The following is a 20,148-nucleotide window of genomic DNA, read 5'->3' as shown; positions in this document are numbered from 1 at the left end:
AGGTCATTTATGCAGAAATATAGAAAATTTCTAAAGCATTCACAAACTTTCAAGCACCACTATGTAACTTGAGTATTTTATATACACTAACATGAAGCACTAGCATTGCTGATAATCATTGTGATGCACTTCTACACGTCTGATCAAGTACTTCTTGTAGCGTTTAACTACACTCATAAGGATTTTTTATTAAAAAAAAAAAAAAAACATGACCAATGGTTTCAGGTTTAATGCTTCAACAAGGGTGCTTAAAGAGCACCATCTCCCACGAACAACTCGGTTATATGGCTAAAATTCTGGTAAAATGTGACTGAATTGAACAAAATTGCAGTATACACATCATCGATGTACAACAAGGAACCTGGTCATGTTTCATGAAATTCCTTCAAAAATTGACAGGAGGAGATTTCAGAAGGTGAGTACCCATCCCTGGACGGACTGACATCACCACGATGTAATCCCCCTTCAGGCCTTTCACCCAGTAGGAGATAAAAATGTCTCTTGACGGGGTATTTCTCCCTTTAGATGCTTGAGGTAATTTAATCCAAATGCCAACTTGCAACTAACATGAATTTACAAAGGAAAACCGGGGGAAGTGTTAACATTATAGATTGGGGACTCCTTACTTGAAAATATTACATGTATTCCCTTTACACGTTTCAAAAGTCTCCTTTTGTGAAAAACAAATACCGTAATGGTCTCTAGAAACAAACACAGGACGTTGCTCTCAGTAACAATACATCTCCTTAAAAGACTCATCATACAGGAGTCCAGCTGAAGAAAAAACAACACACACTATGGGACATAAATGGACATGTCAACATCCCAAGTATAGGTTTATAGACAAAAAAAAAAAAGTTACGGATCCATACTGTTGCGGAATCAACACGACAAAACGTATTAAGTAGTCCTTAATGTCCTGCCACAGTTACTGTTAGCAACGTGCGACCATGAAGTCCACAGGTTTCCTTCAAAGCTCTGAAATGCATCCCCAGGAGTTCCTCAGCAGCCGTTCAAAATTACAAGAAGAGAAGCAGTGTCATCACAGTCACGGTTTCTCCTCAGTCATTGGCCCCTCCTCTCAGGACAATCCGGTGTGCATTCTTTGAGTTCATGTCAACTGGAACATACAGTCACACTATAGATTCTTTGGATGGTCGTTTTATGCTTAGTAGACCGGTCACTGATGGATTTTCCAGTGAATCACTGTGGGACTTGGGAAGCAGAAGCACCACCCTTTGATTCGTCTGACGCCACTCGTTATACAGACGGCAGTGGTACCTGAGAGACACCTGTAACAGAAGGGTATGGAAAGAGGTTTGATCCATCACACTGCCTAAGCATGAAAGGCCAAAGAGGTCTAATGGGGCACTTTGTTTCATTCTGTACATAAATTACATGTATTCATATTTATGTATGACTGATTAAAAAAAAAAAACCCACCCTTTAATGCAGTCAGCAATCAGCCACTCCAACCGTCAGTCAGTAAGTAAAACAGCTGCAGCAACCTTTGTTTATTTGACCATCGGTAAACACTAGTAAGCAAGATCTAATTTCAGAGACATTTGGACTTGCTGGCAGCTACACATAAGGGAACGTTCTCTCGAGGGCTCTTCAACTATGCTCAAACATCTGATTACAATCTAAAAATATGGTGCGAAAAGACTGACTGGAGTGAAGAACATGGGCAGAACCTTGGTGTGGGAAAATATTAACTTGTTCTTTGTGTGGGAGACCAGAGGTGGAAAATTCAGTCAAAACTAAAAAAACATACAGGACTTCAACAGACCTTCGAAATGTTATTTAAAAAACAAAACAAAACCCACTTGTCATGAGTCCTTACTGCCAAAATACATATAGACTAGATTTTTCTCAAGTCTCCAACCACTTACTTGGGGTAACCACAGAGCACAGAAAACCCACACCACACCCTCAACATTGTGTATTATAAACCAAAGAAAAATGCTCAACAGTTCTTAAGCCCCAAGCACAGTTTACTGATTTACATCATCAGGCAACCCACGTATTATAATTCATCAGTTCATTTCCAAGCTTAAGGCCCAGTCCCACAATACCGATAACTATAACGACAACCCCGATTCCAAAAAAGTTGGGACAAAGTACAAATTGTAAATAAAAATGGAATGCAATGATTTACAAATCTCAAAAACTGATATTGTATTCACAATAGAACATAGACAACATATCAAATGTCGAAAGTGAGACATTTTGAAATTTCATGCCAACTACTGGCTCATTTGAAATTTCATGACAGCAACACATCTCAAAAAAGTTGGGGCAGGGGCAATAAGAGGCTGGAAAAGTTAAAGGTACAAAAAAGGAACAGCAAATTGCAACTCATTAGGTCAATTGGCAATAGGTCATTAACATGACTGGGTATAAAAAGAGCATCTTGGAGTGGCAGCGGCTCTCAGAAGTAAAGATGGGAAGAGGATCACCAATCCCCCTAATTCTGCGCCGACAAATAGTGGAGCAATATCAGAAAGGAGTTCGACAGTGTAAAATTGCAAAGAGTTTGAACATATCATCATCATCTACAGTGCATATTATCATCAAAAGATTCAGAGAATCTGGAAGAATCTCTGTGTGCAAGGGTCAAGGCCGGAAAACCATACTGGGTGCCCGTGATCTTCGGGCCCTTAGACGGCACTGCATCACATACAGGCATGCTTCTGTATTGAAAAATCACAAAATGGGCTCAGGAATATTTCCAGAGAACATTATCTGTGAACACAATTCACCGTGCCATCCGCCGTTGCCAGCTAAAACTCTATAGTTCAAAGAAGAAGCCATATCTAAACATGATCCAGAAGCGCAGACGTCTTCTCTGGGCCAAGGCTCATTTAAAATGGACTGTGGCAAAGTGGAAAACTGTTCTGTGGTCAGACAAATCAAAATTTGAAGTTCTTTATGGAAATCAGGGACGCCGTGTCATTCGGACTAAAGAGAAGGATGACCCAAGTTATCAGCGCTCCGTTCAGAAGCCTGCATCTCCGATGGTATGGGGTTGCAATAGTGCGTGTGGCATGGGCAGCTTATACATCTGGAAAGACACCATCAATGCTGAAAGGTATATCCAGGTTCTAGAGCAACATATGCTCCCATCCAGACGACGTCTCTTTCAGGGAAGACCTTGCATTTTCCAACATGACAATGCCAAACCACGTACTGCATCAATTACAGCATCATGGCTGCGTAGAAGAAGGGTCCGGGTACTGAACTAGCCAGCCTGCAGTCCAGATCTTTCACCCATAGAAAACATTTGGCGCATCATAAAATGTTAGATACGACAAAAAAGACCTAAGACAGGTGAGCAACTAGAATCCTACATTAGACAAGAATGGGTTCACATTCCTATCCCTAAACTTGAGCAACTTGTCTCCTCAGTCCCCAGACGTTTACAGACTGTTGTAAAGAGAAAAGGGGATGTGTCACAGTGGTAAACATGGCCTTGTCCCAACTTTGAGATGTGTTGTCATGAAATTAAAAAAAAAAAACACAAAAAACCTAATTTTTCTCTTTAAATAAAAATTTTCTCAGTTTAAACATTTGATATGTCATCCATGTTCTATTCTGAATAAAATATGGAATTTTGAAACTTCCACATCATTGCATTCCGTTTTTATTTACAATTTGCACTTTGTCCCAACTTTTTTGGAATCGGGGTTGTACCATGATAACTATTAATAAATCTTTCTGCTGCAGTTTGTGGCCACACCAGACCAATAACTATCCCTCTAGCCCAGGCCCGGGTTTAGCCGTATCAGTGAGATTGCTTCTGGAGCAATTTTTCCAGGCCTGGACCATCTCATCTCATTATCTCTAGCCGCTTTATCCTTCTACAGGGTCGCAGGCAAGCTGGAGCCTATCCCAGCTGACTACGGGCGAAAGGCGGGGTACACCCTGGACAAGTCACCAGGTCATCACAGGGCTGACACATAGACACAGACAACCATTCACACCCACGGTCAATTTAGAGTCACCAGTTAACCTAACCTGCATGTCTTTGGACTGTGGGGGAAACCGGAGCACCCGGAGGAAACCCACGCGGACACGGGGAGAACATGCAAACTCCACACAGAAAGGCCCTCGCCGGCCCCGGGGCTCGAACCCAGGACCTTCTTGCTGTGAGGCGACAGCGCTAACCACTACACCACCGTGCCGCCCAGGCCTGGACCAGATCCAATAAAACATCTGACCAATCAGGTAATTATTTACATGTGACTTTATCTGAGCACTTGCTATTTTTCCCCCCAGGCATCTTTGTACATCCTTGCTGCATCATGAAGTCATGGAAAATAAAAATATAATACAAAGCACAGATCTTTTTTTAAACAGATGTGTGACTTTCTGTGAAATAAGTAAACACAAATGCAGGTAAGATATTTTAATTATGAACTTCAGTAGTCCAAACAATTGTTTTAGACTTCTTAATTCTTTTTTTAATCCGTGATGCATCATCCGTAACCAATCTGTAACATACTGAAATGTCCGTGACCAATCGGTAAATTATTAGCATCCGTATTAAAACTCGTAACCACTCCGTATTTTGTATCCTTTATTATATTTCCGTAGTCAGTGAACTATATGTATTTTGTCAACCATGGGAGTGTAAGCATGGGTTGTTTTGAAGTCCAAGCTGTACAGTATGACCCGGAATAAAATGTGCTACTACTTGGAAAAAACTTCCCTGACCATTCCTAAGTTGTATGCATTCATTTACCCGAGTGGCAGGATCAAGCGATATTATAGCCAGGATTATAGTTGGTGTGGCTGCTCCAGACTGGAACTAAATTCAGGCAGAGGGATAGTCAGTTATTGGTGTTGCGGGACCGGGTCCTTAGTGAGTATATCAGGGCATGAAAAACCACCAAACTGTGATAGTACTGTATATTTGGGAGTTGAGGTTCCTTGTAATTCTCAGTCAAGTTACAGTCATTGCTGCAAAAATGGCAGTAACTAGGAACATCCATTATCTGTAACCGCTTATCCTGTGCAGGGTCACAAGCAAACTGGAGCCTATCCCAGCTGACGATGGGTGAGAGACGGGGTACACCCTGGGCAAGTCACCAGCTCATCACAGGGCTGACACAGAGAGACAACCATTTCACACTCACGGTGAATTTAGAGCCACCAATTATCCTTAACCTGCATGTCTTTGGACTGTGGGGGAAACTGGAGCACCCGGAGGAAACCCACATGGTGAGAGCATGCAAACTCCACACAGAAAGGCCCATCAGCCACTGGGCTCAAACCCAAGACCTTCTTGCTGTGAGGCGACAGTGCTAACCACTACACCACTGTGCCGCCTAACTAGGAACAATGTTTTCCAATTATATTCGGATTTTAGATATCATGGTGGGTCACGGTTATTTTGAGCTCAGATTAAGAACATGAAAAATAAAACTAAGGTGACTTTAGTCTCTTACACATGACCACATCTTATGTTCACCCACACTTGGTCGGTCAAGGATCCTGGAAAACACAACAGGCACTTAAGTCTATAAGTATTCCAAATGTTTAAAATGCCAAGTAAAGCAAACTCATAGTACTGGGACCTTTACTGAGAAAACCAACACTCTTCAGGTTCCTTCATTTGTACCTGTAGTTAGATTTGGTTTGCAGTTGAGAATACTCTGAGAGTTGAGAAACTCTTGGTTAAGAGGTTCGATGTAAAATCCTACGCCAAAAAAAAAAAAGTGTTTCCTTATCAGCAATGATTAAATTAGGAAGATAGAAACCATTATTTATCAAATAAACCCTTAGCCATTGACATGCTGTGTAGAATATAATATTTTTATTAATGGCACCATTGATTTTCACCATGGGCGGTACGGTGGTGTAGTGGTTAGCGCTGTTGCCTCACAGCAAGAAGGTCCGGGTTCGAGCCCCGTGGCCGGTGAGGGCCTTTCTGTGTGGAGTTTGCATGTTCTCCCCGTGTCCGCGTGGGTTTCCTCCGGGTGCTCCGGTTTCCCCCACAGTCCAAAGACATGCAGGTTAGGTTAACTGGTGACTCTAAATTGACCGTAGGTGTGAATGTGAGTGTGAATGGTTGTCTGTGTCTATGTGTCAGCCCTGTGATGACCTGGCGACTTGTCCAGGGTGTACCCTGCCTTTCGCCCGTAGTCAGCTGGGATAGACTCCAGCTTGCCTGCGACCCTGTAGAACAGGATAAAGCGGCTACAGATAATGAGATGAGATTTTCACCATCAGAACACAAAGGAACAAGAAAAATAACCATTACAACAGATCACGGTTTGAAAAACTACAGCTAGGAATCCAAGTCTGGCTCTTTTCATGACTGCATATAGCTTACCAAGTTTAGAAAAAACAAACAGATGTCATGCCATGAAATTAGTTCATGGTAAAAACGCATACACTAAATCCACTGGCATCCCCTAGCCAGAGTATTCACTCCATGGGCTCAGGAAACCTCATTTCCCTGTTCCACTAAACTCTTGCAATGAAGGTTTTAAAAAAAAAAATCCGCTATAAACGCTGCCTTTTCTATGCTAAAGCCCGACTACAAATTGGAAGGCCTATGAAGACAAGTACCAGCAAGTCAAGTGGGAATTAAAAAAAAACAAAAAACCCTAACTTCAGAGAGCCAAGCGCCCACTCGAGTGCTAAGCACTCCTTTTCGATGCAGAATAAATGAGTCTCATGGGGGTAGATGCTGCTTGCCCATATGTGCTTATATCAGAGCTGCTCCCAAACCCTAGTTCAGATGCATCTGTATGAAGGGAAAAGACCCTGATAAAATAGGGCTATGCAAAATGCACATATACTCGATGCTCCTTGAAAAAGATCCTGAATGGCTTGGTCTGAACTTTTCCATCTACTAAATTTAACTGGGGCAATATTTCTAATTAAACAGAGGTACACCTAAAGTATCTGATCCAACTCAGTGTTTGATGAATATATTTATTTGAATCTGGGTGTGGTGTGGGACTAGCAAAAACTTCACCGGGATAACAAGATTGCACTATTTCATCTTCTGAAGAGAAGACCAATTTCTTGCATTCACTGTGCATTTTCTATCAGCACAATCTCACGTTACACAAGTGCAACCCGGCTGGCTTTTGGCAACAGGAATACACGCAATCAGAAAAAATATAATAAATAAATAAATAAATACATACAACCCCGATTCCAAAAAAGTTGGGACAAAGTACAAATTGTAAATAAAAACGGAATGCAATGATGTGGAAGTTTCAAAATTCCATATTTTATTCAGAATAGAACATAGATGACATATCAAATGTTTAAACTGAGAAAATGGATCATTTAAAGAGAAAAATTACGTGATTTTAAATTTCATGACAACACATCTCAAAAAAAGTTGGGACAAGGCCATGTTTACCACTGTGAGACATCCCCTTTTCTCTTTACAACAGTCTGTAAACGTCTGGGGACTGAGGAGACAAGTTGCTCAAGTTTAGGGATAGGAATGTTAACCCATTCTTGTCTAATGTAGGATTCTAGTTGCTCACCTGTCTTAGGTCTTTTTTGTCGTATCTTCCGTTTTATGATGCGCCAAATGTTTTCTATGGGTGAAAGATCTGGACTGCAAGTTGGCCAGTTCAGTACCCAGACCCTTCTTCTATGCAGCCATGATGCTGTAATTGATGCAGTATGTGGTTTGGCATTGTCATGTTGGAAAATGCAAGGTCTTCCCTGAAAGAGACGTCGCCTGGATGGGAGCATATGTTGCTCTAGAACCTGGATATACCTTTCAGCATTGATGGTGTCTTTCCAGATGTATAAGCTGCCCATGCCACACGCACTAATGCAACCCCATACCATCAGAGATGCAGGCTTCTGAACTGAGCGCCGATAACAACTTGGGCCGTTCTTCTCCTCTTTAGTCTCATTTAGAGCACATGGTCCACAAACCTCTGTTTTGATTTGCCTGTATTCTTCATTTGCACGTGACATCATCGCTAATTATGCATGAGGCTTTGAACCAGAAGTGGGCCATGTTGGAGGGAGGGAGGGACTCACTCACTCACTATAGGAGATATGCTCGAGAGGTTGTTACACTCAAGAATTCCTTCTGTTTCTTCACTATGCCGACTTAAAAGTTCTTTACAATTCCAGCAATTGTAAATAAATCAAGGGGGGGGGGGAACAAACAAAAACACAGCCAAGAGGAGTTGTCCATGGAGCATAGACGTCAATCGCTGTCCAACATAAACCGGGCAGATCAAAGCAATTAGAAAGCAAAAAACAAGTCTGCAGTGAACAATTTTATCAATGGTAAGTGCTACAAACTAGTTATTAATGAAAGATCGCAATATATAAGAAATATTGGCTTGTTTAATAGCCTGGTCGTGCAGAAACTCGCCGCTGTCAAACATGACAAAGCCGTGATCATGGAGTGTGTGATCCGACAATCAAAGGCTTCTCCGATTATTTCATTTTAAAAAGAGCTGTATATAATTTTTGATGACGCTGCTTTTATTTTGCTTTTTCTTTCCATTTGGGAAACCAGCTGATCTCTACAATTTTACAGATCCAGACTGGGCTCCAACACAAAATATGCTCCACAACAAAATCAAAGATGATACTAAAGTGGTAGCTTGAAATGCTAGGCTAACAGAGCGCAGAAAGAAATGCAAAATGATTGAAGAATCTTCCCAAACGATCACAGAGTCAATCGAACAAGATTCAGGTCAATCCCCTACCTCAAATACTGCAGCCTCCTCGCCCGGTGAGTGCGCTTTTATATCAAAATGTGTTATATAGTGTGTTAGATACCCATCCTTTAAAGCAGTCAAAATTGTTTTTAAAATACATTTGAAAAATGACTACAAGCTTCTAAATGTAACTCCTCTATACTCTTCTTCTCTGAAAAGGTTATGTGATCAGTGGTCCTAGAGTGATCAGACCAGTCATCCAAGTACGTTTGTCCAACTATATACTTAAACAAGTGTTGCCAGAGAAAACAAACCTCGCCTGGCAGCACTTATTTTATACCTATATGTTGATAATGGTAATATTTCTCAATCATCAGCTGTCAGGGGGCGGTACGGTGGTGTAGTGGTTAGCGCTGTCGCCTCACAGCAAGAAGGTCCGGGTTCGAGCCCCGTGGCCGGCGAGGGCCTTTCTGTGCAGAGTTTGCATGTTCTCCCCATGTCCGCGTGGGTTTCCTCCAGTTGCTCCGGTTTCCTCCACAGTCCAAAGACATGCAGGTTAGGTTAACTGGCGACTCTAAATTGACCGTAGGTGTGAATGTGAGTGTGAATGGTTGTCTGTGTCCATGTGTCAGCCCTGTGATGACCTGGCGACTTGTCCAGGGTGTACCCCGCCTTTCACCCGTAGTCAGCTGGGATAGGCTCCAGCTTGCCTGTGACCCTGTAGAACAGGATAAAGCGGCTAGAGATAATGAGATGAGATCAGCTGTCAGATTATCTTCTTCGGCCGTCCATCGTTTCGATGATGACTAGTTGTTAGGTGATGCAGGAACGCATGTGGGCCATGAGACCTGCCTTTGATCGGCACGGCCTCTGGCAACTGGGGCAGATTAGTCGCAACGGTATGCCGTCTCTCATGAGCCCGGATGTAGTCTTTTCTCTTCCACTGCATTCTTTGCCTTCTTGATGATGCAACACCATTTTCCTCAGTCAAGGGCCTGCCTTTCCCAGGTGAAGTCATCCACTCCAGCACTCTCTTCATACGTCTTTTGAGGACATCCTTGTATCTCAGTTTCTGACCTCCACGTTTCCTCTTGCCAGTACTCAGTTCTCCATACAGGACTGCTTTGGGGAGTTGGTAGTCAGGCATTCGCCATACATGACCAGGCCAGCGCAGTTGAGGGGCAGTAATAAGGGCTTTAACACTGAGTCTCGGCTCTCTTGAGCACTTCCACATCAGGAATCTTGTCCTGCCATTTGATGCCAAGAATCTGGCGCAGGTGTCTCAGCTGTCTTGTCAGGTTATAGTCCTATGAAAATCCATGACCTCGAGTTTGACTTTTCAAGGTCACTCAAGGTCAAAGATCATGGTGCCAAATGAAAGGCCATATGGCACTTCCTACAAGTTGATAAATGGTAAATATCTGTCTACCATCGACTGTTTTCAAATTACAGCCCTCTGAAATTCTCTTACCTTGAGTTTGATCTTTCAAGGTCAAAGATCATGGTGCCAAATGAAAGGCCATATGGGAGTTCCTATATGCTCATCATAGTAAACATTTGTCTGTTGGCAACCGCTTTCGAGTGACCTTGACCTGATTACCCCCAAAATTTAATCAGGTAATCTACAGACCGTTGCCCACCTACCCTGAAAAATTTGAAGTCAAATCAGTGCAACCGTCTAGATGCTAGATTGTTAAAAGGCAGACACAAACAAACCGCACTGATTACAATACCTTGCCCCACTTACTCCGTCGTGAGCGAGGTAATGTTCCTCTAAAATAAAAGGTGCACACATGCCTTGAGGCTACCACCCCAGTGGACAGCAGCTTCACCTTAAAAACCCTAATTTAGAACCTAAGTGCTAAAGAGATCTTGGATCCGTTTTTACTGCTCATGTTGCAGACAGCCAAGGTTAACAGTGGATGGACTCTGGGGGGAAAGGTACTATATGTCTGGCTTTTCCACTTTCTCCTTGTCCTGAAGTACCCTGATGCAGAAATCTATTGCTGCAGGCTCTTTTTATGGAAATCATTCCTTCCAGACACTAATCCACAGTACACTCTAAGAGTGTGCTTGGCCTGAGATGGCTATTTAATGAGTGGTCGACCCTAACTGCTTAGTGGTTTCAAATGGCCCTTAGCCAAGAGCTTATTCTCTTCAGCCAGAAACACAGCTTTGTTTTGCTGTCCACGATCAAAAGAATGCTTCTGAGCCTTTTTTGTTGTACCATATACAGTGTATTTATTTGTCAGCGCTGACTGTCATCCAAACAAGCAGCAGCCAGCCAATATCCATTGCAAATTCTCTTTCATCGACCATACATGCTCAACAACATTGGCTTTGTTGGTCTTTGTATACAATCCCAAGATTCCTTCAGCCTGGACAGGTCCTCACACTTCTTGACTATGCATACATAAGAGGGAAGTAGAAATCCGGTCAAAATATTTTCCAACATTCATTTCACTGGGAACTCAAGGACACTGCTACAGTTTCCATTAGAAATAAATGTTTTTCCTTCTTAAAACCAGTCCAGTCATTGATTCATCTTCAGCAATCATCTTCCCATCAGGGTTGTGGTGGATCTGGTGCCTATCCAAGGAACATCCACTATAGACCGATCAGCCATAAAATTAAAAACATGGACAGGTGGAGTGGATAAACATTGATTCTTTCATTACAGTGGCACTTGTCAAGGGGTGGGATATATTAGGCAGCAAGAAAGCAGTCAGTTCTTGAAGTTGATGTGTTGGAATCAGGAAAAATGCACAAGCATAAGGATCTGAGTAACTTTGACAAGGGCCAAATTGCAATGGTTAGATGACTGGGTCTGAGTGTCTCCAAAACGGCACATCTCGTGGGGTGTTCCCGGTATGCAGTGGTTAGTACCTACCAAACATGGTCCAAAAGTGGACAGACGACGAACCGGTGACAGGGTCATGGGCAGCCAAGGCTCACTGATTCGCATGGAACATGAAGGCTAGCCCATATGGTCTAATCCCACAGAAGAGCTACTGTCGCACAAATTTTTATTTTATATATTATATATATATATATATATATATATATAAATTTATATAAAAATATATAAAAATAATAAATAAATAAATAAATAAAAACACACACACACACACACCTTCGTGCTCCATACCAATCAGTGAGCCTTGGCCTCCCATGACCCTGTCACCGGTTCACCGATTGTCCTTCCTTAGACAACTTTTGGTTGGTACCAAGGAGTACAGTTGGGTGGCACGGTGGTTAGCACTGTTGTCTCATAGCAAGAAGGTTCTGGGTTCGAGCCTAGCAGCCGATAGGGCCCCTTTGTGTGGAGTTTACAGTGGTGCTTCAAAGTTTGTGAACCCTTTAGAATTTTCTACATTTCTGCATAAATATGACCTAAAACAACATCAGATTTTCACACAAGTCCTAAAAGTAGATAAAGAGAACCCAGTTAAACAAATGAGACAAATTATACTTGGTCATTTATTTATTGAGCAAAACGATCCAATATTACATATCTCTGAGTGGCAAAAGTATGTGAACCTCTAGGATTAGCAGTTAATTTGAAGGTGAAATTAGAATCAGGTGTTTTCAATCAATGGGATGACAATCAGGTGAGAGTGGGCACCCTGTTTTATTTAAAGAACGAGGATCTATCAAAGTCTGATCTTCACAACACGTTTACGGAAGTGCATCATGGCACGAACAAAGGAGATTTCTGAGGACCTCAGAAAAAGCGTTGTTGATGCTCATCAGGCTGGAAAAGGTTACAAAACCATCTCTAAAGAGTTTGGACTCCACCAATCCGCAGTCAGACAGATTGCGTACAAATGGAGGAAATTCAAGACCATTGTTACCCTCCCCAGGAGTGGTCGACCAACAAAGGCCCTGTCCACACGAGTACGGTTTAGTCGAATCCGCATAAATATTTTATCGTTTCGGCCTAGTGTCCAGACGGAGCTGGCTTTTTCGAGGTGTGAAACCGGTATTTTTTGAAAACGGGTCCCAGAGTGGGAAAATCCAAAAACGCCGGATAGCCCAGAGTCGTCTGGACGGCAAAGCGGATTTTTTCAGAAAAGATGACGTATAAGCCCCGCGTCTCTAACCTTTAACCTCAGCCACCACCGCTAGACGCATCATAACAACAATTGCGGACTACAGGCTTATGCTCGTACTGCAGAAACAACTCAGTCTATTACGGCTGCTACAACAAAACCTTCTGCTTTTATATTACTGCGAGAAGCAACAAAACTTCTCGTGTTATGAGCTTGTTTTGTAAACAGTGCATGACCTTTATACGCATGCTCCATGGCTTCTCTTCCAGTTTTAGTGTATTGGTGTGGTGGCATCACAGCGCCACATACAGGCCTGGCATATGTACTACAGCGTTTTGGGTCGTTTCCAGTGAATTGAAACGACGCCGTGTTTACAGAGATTTTTTTTCAAAATGACAGCGTATTGGGTGAGGCCGCGTACTCGTGTGGATGGGGCCAAAGATCAATCCAAGAGAGCAAGGCGTGTAATAGTCGGCGAGGTCACAAAGGACCCCAGGGTAACTTCTAAGCAACTGAAGGCCTCTCTCACATTGGCTAATGTTAAAATGTTCATGAGTCCACCATCAGGAGAACACTGAACAATAATGGTGTGCATGGCAGGGTTGCAAGGAGAAAGCCACTGCTCTCCAAAAAGAACATTGCTGCGCATCTGCAGTTTGCTAAAGAGCATGTGGACAAGCCAGAAGCCTATTGGAAAAAAGTTTTGTGGACGGATGAGACCAAAATAGAACTTTCTGGTTTAAATGAGAAGTGTTATGTTTGGAGAAAGGAAAAAAAACACTGCATTCCAGCATAAGAACCTTATCCCATCTGTGAAACATGGTGGTGGTAGTATCATGGTTTGGGCCTGTTTTGCTGCACCTGGGCCAAAACGGCTTGCCATCATTGATGGAACAATGAATTCTGAATTATACCAGTGAATTCTAAAGGAAAATGTCAGGACATCTGTCCATGAACAGAATGTGGGTCATGCAGCAAGACAATGACCCTAAGCACACAAGTCATTCTACCAAAGAATGGTTAAAGAAGAATAAAGTTAATGTTTTGGAATGGCCAAGGCAAAGTCCTGACCTTAATCCAATCGAAATGTTGTGGAAGGACCTGAAGCGAGCAGTTCATGTGAGGAAACCCACCAACATCCCAGAGTTGAAGCTGTTCTGTACGGAGGAATGGGCTAAAATTCCTCCAAGCCGGTGTGCAGGACTGATCAACAGTTACTGGAAACATTTAGTTGCAGTTCTTGCTGCACAAGGGGGTCACACCAGGTACTGAAAGCAAAGGTTCACATACTTTTGCCACTCACAGATATGTAATATTGGATCATTTTGCTCAATAAATAAATGACCAAGTATAATATTTTTGTCTCATTTGTTTAACTGGGTTCTCTTTATCTACTTTTAGGACTTGTGTGAAAATCTGATGTTTTAGGTCATATTTATGCAGAAATATAGAAAATTCTAAAGGGTTCACAAACTTTCAAGCACCACTGTACATGTTCTCCCCGTTTTTGCGTGGGTTTCCTCCACAATTTAAAAGACATACAGGTTAGGTCAACATGGAGAGGCCTTGGGCTGAAGTGCCCTTGAGCAAGGTACCCAAGCCTAACTGCTCCCCGGGCGCTGTAGCATGGCTGCCAACTGCTCTGGTATGGTGTGTGCACATACACGCACACACACATGCATGTGTTCTCACTGCTTCAGATGGGTTAAATGCAGAGAGGAATTTCACGTGTGATGAATAAATTTGTTCTTTTTCTAGCCACTGCATACCGGAAACACCCCACAAGATGCGCCATTTTGGAGACGCTCAGACCCAGTCATCTAACAATCATAATTTGGCCCTTGTCAAAGTCACTTAGATCCTTACGCTTGCCCATTTTTCCTGCTTCCAACACAAACTTCAAGAACTGACTTTTTTGCTGCCTAATATATCCCACCCCTTGACAGGTGCCATTGTAATGAGATAAAATGTTATTCACTTCACCGGTCAGTGGTTTTAATTTTATGGCTGATCGGTGTATAGTGAATCAGCCATTTTGTGATGCTGTTCAAATTCTCATCTCTCATCTCATTATCTCTAGCCGCTTTATCCTGTTCTACAGGGTCGCAGGCAAGTTGGAGCCTATCCCAGCTGACTACGGGCGAAAGGCGGGGTACACCCTGGACAAGTCGCCAGGTCATCACAGGGCTGACACAATGACACAGACAACCATTCACACTCACATTCACACCTACGGTCAATTTAGAGTCACCAGTTAACCTAACCTGCATGTCTTTGGACTGTGGGGGAAACCGGAGCACCCGGAGGAAACCCACGCGGACACGGGGAGAACATGCAAACTCCGCACAGAAAGGCCCTCGCCGGCCACGGGGCTCGAACCCGGACCTTCTTGCTGTGAGGCGACAGCGCTAACCACTACACCACCGTGCCGCCCGCTGTTCAAATTATCAACTCTAAATTTCATTCACTATATAGTGCACGACAAAATTGTCATGAGGCACACCAAAACGTAGCGTACAGTAGCTGTACCAGTCAACTAAAACAGTCATACTTTGTGGCCTGTCATACAAATTTTAGAGTTTTATTTAATTTTTATTTCAAATGTTTTGAACAGATGTGAAATACAATGTGTACTTATCCGAAAATAGCAACATTCCTGTCCATGTTTTGGCATTTGTGTGACGGCTATAATTACAAATATCTGGTGCATAATTATTTAGCAGCCTAACTTCCCCCACGTGTCTGAAATGCATCAACCGCTGTCTGCTCTTATCCCCTAGTGAGTGTTCTATGTAGTAAACACTTTAGTGAGTGAGTGGACAATCTGAACACAGCATGGACATGAGGGAGGAATACACCCTTCACTGGAACCCAGTCCATCACACACACCAATTTAGAGTAACCAATCCACCTACCACTGCATTTCTGGGTGAAAGAGACACACAGTAACCTGGCACTAACCACTGTCACCAGGCTGCCCCTTCAGAAGTGCTAGATCCAAATATCTTGCATTACTCTATCCACCGGATATGAACAAATCGCATGCTCTGATTGGCTACTCTACTATTAGGCTATCAGCTTATATACCATGAGTAGAGAAAAACAAAATGGCAGAGCATGTTGCTCAACCAACTGAAGATGAAATAAAAACTCTACTCGAAAACAAAACCCCAAAAAATACAAAACAAAGCAACAAAATATGGAATGAAAATATTTGATGGCAAGAACGTATCTTTTTATTTTTCAAGAATTATTATAGCACTTTTCACAAATTGCTACTGTCATTTTGCCGGTTTCTTTACATTCTAAGCGGAAATTATTTTGTTGGACGTTTTGTATTAAGTTTTTATTTAACTAATTTTGGAAAAAAAAAAAAAAAAAGCTCCGCTTCTCAAAATCCAGTGAAATGTGGATAGAATAAAACAGTTATTCCACTCAATCTCGTCGTACATGGCTTACAGCCGACTCAGTGCTACGTGCCTCGTCGGCTATCCGCTCACATACGACTCGATTTCATGGAATAACTTAATTACCAATAGTCCCTTAAATAAAAGTTTGCAACGTAAAAACAGACTAATATTCCTTTAAGAAATAAATTTAAATTATGGGTTTTAATGTCTAACCAAAAAGAAAGTACTGCAGTTCAGGGAGCAGGTATGTCTTAGGACATTTTAGAGTCCGTAAAGAAAGATTTCATATGATAATGTTTTAACTTTATGCATCTTCTAGCCAACTGACACTTAGGAAACTATGTTACACAGCTGTGCCCTCCATCTGCTATCAAGAGAACTCCCAGTAAATCATGTAAAGTGGTTCTGAGAGTCAATTTCCATAAATAGTTTTATACTGCTAAATCACCGAGATAAATGCTAAGAACTGTTATTGTTTCATTGTGAAAATTCAATTCCTGAATCAACAGTACATAGTGAGGTGAACATGAGAGCGAACACACAGCTTCATTTCCACACATTTTAAAGTCATAGGACACTAGATGTGCCATTCGTTGGCTATACTAACCAGGGTCCAGAAGAGGTAAATGGTGAAGAGAGCTACAGTCAGAGCGATCAGGCCCACAGCCTCCAGTCTGCTGGAGAAGTGAAGATGGTCCACAGCTCCCCGAAGACACAGCCAGCCTGAGATGGTGGCTAATGGCGTGATGAGCAGAAAACACACCATGTCTCCGAACAGCGTGCGCTTCTCCTGACGCAGCCCAGGGTTACGGAGCCACTGCACACGGGGAGAAACGTTTTAATTAAGACGGCATGTTAGGAAATATAGCATCCATCAGCAACAAGCATAGAATCTCTGCAACTGCAAGTTCCAATCGACTAGTTCCGTCACTGGACGTTTTATTCACAAGAAGATAAAATGAGAGGAATTTTGTTCAATTGGACAGCTCTCTCTTTAAATATGGAGATTTACGGTCATGGGCAGCACGGTGGCATAGTGGTTAGTGCTGTCGCCTCACAGCAAGAAGGTCCGGGTTCGAGCCCCGTGGCCGGCGACGGCCTTTCTGTGCGGAGTTTGCATGTTCTCCCCGTGTCCGCCTGGGTTTCCTCCGGGTGCTCCGGTTTCCCCCACAGTCCAAAGACATGCAGGTTAGGTTAACTGGTGACTCTAAATTGACCGTAGGTGTGAATGTGAGTGTGAATGGTTGTCTGTGTCTATGTGTCAGCCCTGTGATGACCTGGCGACTTGTCCAGGGTGTACCCCGCCTCTCGCCTGTAGTCAGCTGGGATAGGCTCCAGTTTGCCTGCGACCCTGTAGAACAGGATAAAGCGGCTAGAGATAATGAGATGAGATTTATGGTCATCAACAGTTAGAGAATACTTCACGTCTGATGCAATATTAAAACCATTTCCCATGTTCTGCAAAAAAAAAAAAAAAGGAAGTAACAAACATTATGCTGCGACACACCCATTTAAAAGTGATCTGATGTTCGTGAGGATTACAGATTGCAATGGGACAGGTTATCATTTAAAATTAGCATATTGCATTCCTTTTTGTCAAAGTGAGTACCACACTGCACCAAGACAGATAGCCTTTTAAGATTTTATACGTCTTCGATTCCTTTTCAAGATACACGGTGACAATTTTTGCGGCTGGAAAACAATTCCTGTACTTTCCTACAAATGTAAAATTAGGCATTCATGCAAAAATACTGCTGCGGGTCGCCTTCTGTCACTGTGGGTGTAATTAGCGCCACGTGAATGTGCCGAGACTAGGAAGCAGATGCTTAACAAATAGGCCGAATAGAGCTCTGCTGCATTGCAATTATGCATTCTGGTAACCTGACACAGACGCGCAGCAGGGAGACGCTAGCAAGCCGGAGCCATTAGCCCTGTGCCTCTCATTTAAGCTCTGCCCACTAGACAATTCTTCTTATCCCGCATAAATGGAAATGGGGACTTAATGAGCACATTACGCGTTCAAATCGAGAAAGCTTTTATCTTAGCTTTGGGATCTTTAACACCAGGATGTTCATCAGCATATTAGACTTCTCATTACTTTGGTAATTTTTCTGTGGGAGGCTTGATTGTTTACAGATTTCAGGAAGTGTGGGCTGGTTGGCTTGGCTGATTCAGAAGTGTTATTGAACTTGAACAGATTATTTAATAAAATTCATCATTACCAAGATCTAGATTATCCATGAACCTGCTATGAGAATTTTTTCCCCCCCAACTTTTACCCTCTCCCTTTCTCTCTGCACACAACCATCACATTCCATCTGTGCATTACAGAACCTCTAGTCTCCCTCTTTCTCCCTCACACACACACACTATATCGCATCTAGCGAAACATATAGCTGGTATTTCTCTCCCTTCATACTCCCAGCCACACTTTGTCACAGCCAGATGACAAGCAGAGTCATCTTGTTAACCACAAGGCCACACAACCTCTGCAGAAGTGTTACTATAGCACATGTACCTCGAGAACAGGTCGCGCCTTGCGCTGCACGCTGAACTGGAAGTGGCAGAGCTCACAGAAGCTGGTGCTGGAGGCTGAAAGCCAGTGCTCCAAGCAGCTGCGGTGGATGGTGCCCAGCGTCCCTGTGCACTCACATGGGGACAGCAGCTCCTCTTGTCCCCCTCCGTCATGGCAGATCCTACACATGGGCCTCTCCACTACTAGAGCACTAGACGAAGAAAGAGACATGGATACTTTACACATCAGCTCTCTCTCTCTCTCTCTCTCTCTCCCTTCAAAATATTAATACAAACATTTGATAAAGTATTTTGTGTTCCATCAAGTTGCTTTACACCACAGTTGCTGTTGAATTCTTGACTGATTGATCAAAAAGGTGTAGATTAATTTTCCTATAGCAGCAGCAGCTGGGACAGTACTGCTGGCTGTAATTCCAGTCACAGGTTTATATTAATGAGCTGGTTCTAATACGTCATCGTTTCTATGGTAGCAACTCTTTCACAGGGAGCTGCATCTCAGAAACGCTACATAATCCAATCCAAGGCTAATGATAAATGGATTAAAAAGGTGTTTATTATTTAACAGACGTACAATTCACATTGCCGAGTGTCAGTGCTTTGTAACACTCAGTAAAATTCCACCACGGAAAAAAAAAAAAAAAAAAGTGTTCGGGATGGAGGGCAGAGGATGTAGAAATGCATTCCAGTTTCTCAGGAGCATCACAAGCTACTTTTTTTTGTAGTTGTATTAACTTTGAGAGAAAAATGAGAGGTTGGTGGGAAATATATTGTTATTTATATATTACACACGCATGTTTATAGCTGCTTTAACCTGAACTCCCTGATCAATGTGCAATAGATATGTACAATTTGAGTTAATTACTGAAAATGTGCAATAATTCAGTGTGCAATAATTGCATCACATTTAACCATCATAACTGTATAATAATTTTCTACACTGCTGTATCCATAGTATTATCATTTATAAGAGAATTATGTACACAACCAGTCAAACAATGCTGTTATTATGGTCTGTAACTCATACTTTTTTTTTAATCCTTTTGATATATGGATTAAGTTTTACACATCTGTTTAATTTTGTAATTTATTTTCTCTACTTGAGTGTGAGAAATTGTCGATGTACTCAATTTCCCCGCTGGATTATTAAAATATTTCTGATCTGATCGTGAGTGATAACAGGAACTCACTTGTCTCACAGACGTTCACAACATTAAAATATAGCTATAAAGTGTGGAACAGTACGTCCTTCATGAACAAATTATAAATTGTAGTTGGCGGCCATTCGCTGTAGTATAAAAGGATTTTTAAAAAAAAAAATCTATTTAATATTCAGCAAAAAGTGAAGTAATGAATAAACCACGACAGTGTGCTGTAAATAGAAAATCAAATCACACTACCCCTTTGTTGATTAATTTTCCTAGAGCAGAACACCCTGTTATGTTTTATACCTTTTTTTTTTGTAAAACCTTGTTCATATATTAAAAAAAAAAA

General features: G+C 42.2%; 1 protein-coding gene across 1 annotated transcript in view; it reads right to left on the bottom strand.

Moving 5' to 3' along the window:
• Positions 1 to 214: 214 nt before the first annotated feature.
• LOC132873654 (E3 ubiquitin-protein ligase MARCHF3-like) overlaps positions 215 to 20,148 on the bottom strand; it is a 62,476-nt gene continuing 42,542 nt past the window's right edge. Inside the window, exons 3-5 of the mRNA XM_060909408.1 lie at positions 18,641 to 18,848; positions 16,730 to 16,939; positions 215 to 1,292 (exon numbers count right to left, since the gene is read on the bottom strand). Of these exons, the coding sequence (XP_060765391.1) occupies positions 1,134 to 1,292; positions 16,730 to 16,939; positions 18,641 to 18,848 (577 nt within the window). The 3' untranslated portion in view covers positions 215 to 1,133. The remainder of the gene's footprint in view (positions 1,293 to 16,729; positions 16,940 to 18,640; positions 18,849 to 20,148) is intronic.

This window comes from Neoarius graeffei, chromosome 25 (assembly GCF_027579695.1).
Source record: "Neoarius graeffei isolate fNeoGra1 chromosome 25, fNeoGra1.pri, whole genome shotgun sequence".
NCBI lineage: Eukaryota > Metazoa > Chordata > Actinopteri > Siluriformes > Ariidae > Neoarius > Neoarius graeffei.
The sequence above is the reverse complement of the archived record's forward strand: the minus strand, read 5'-3'. Positions and strand labels throughout refer to the sequence as shown.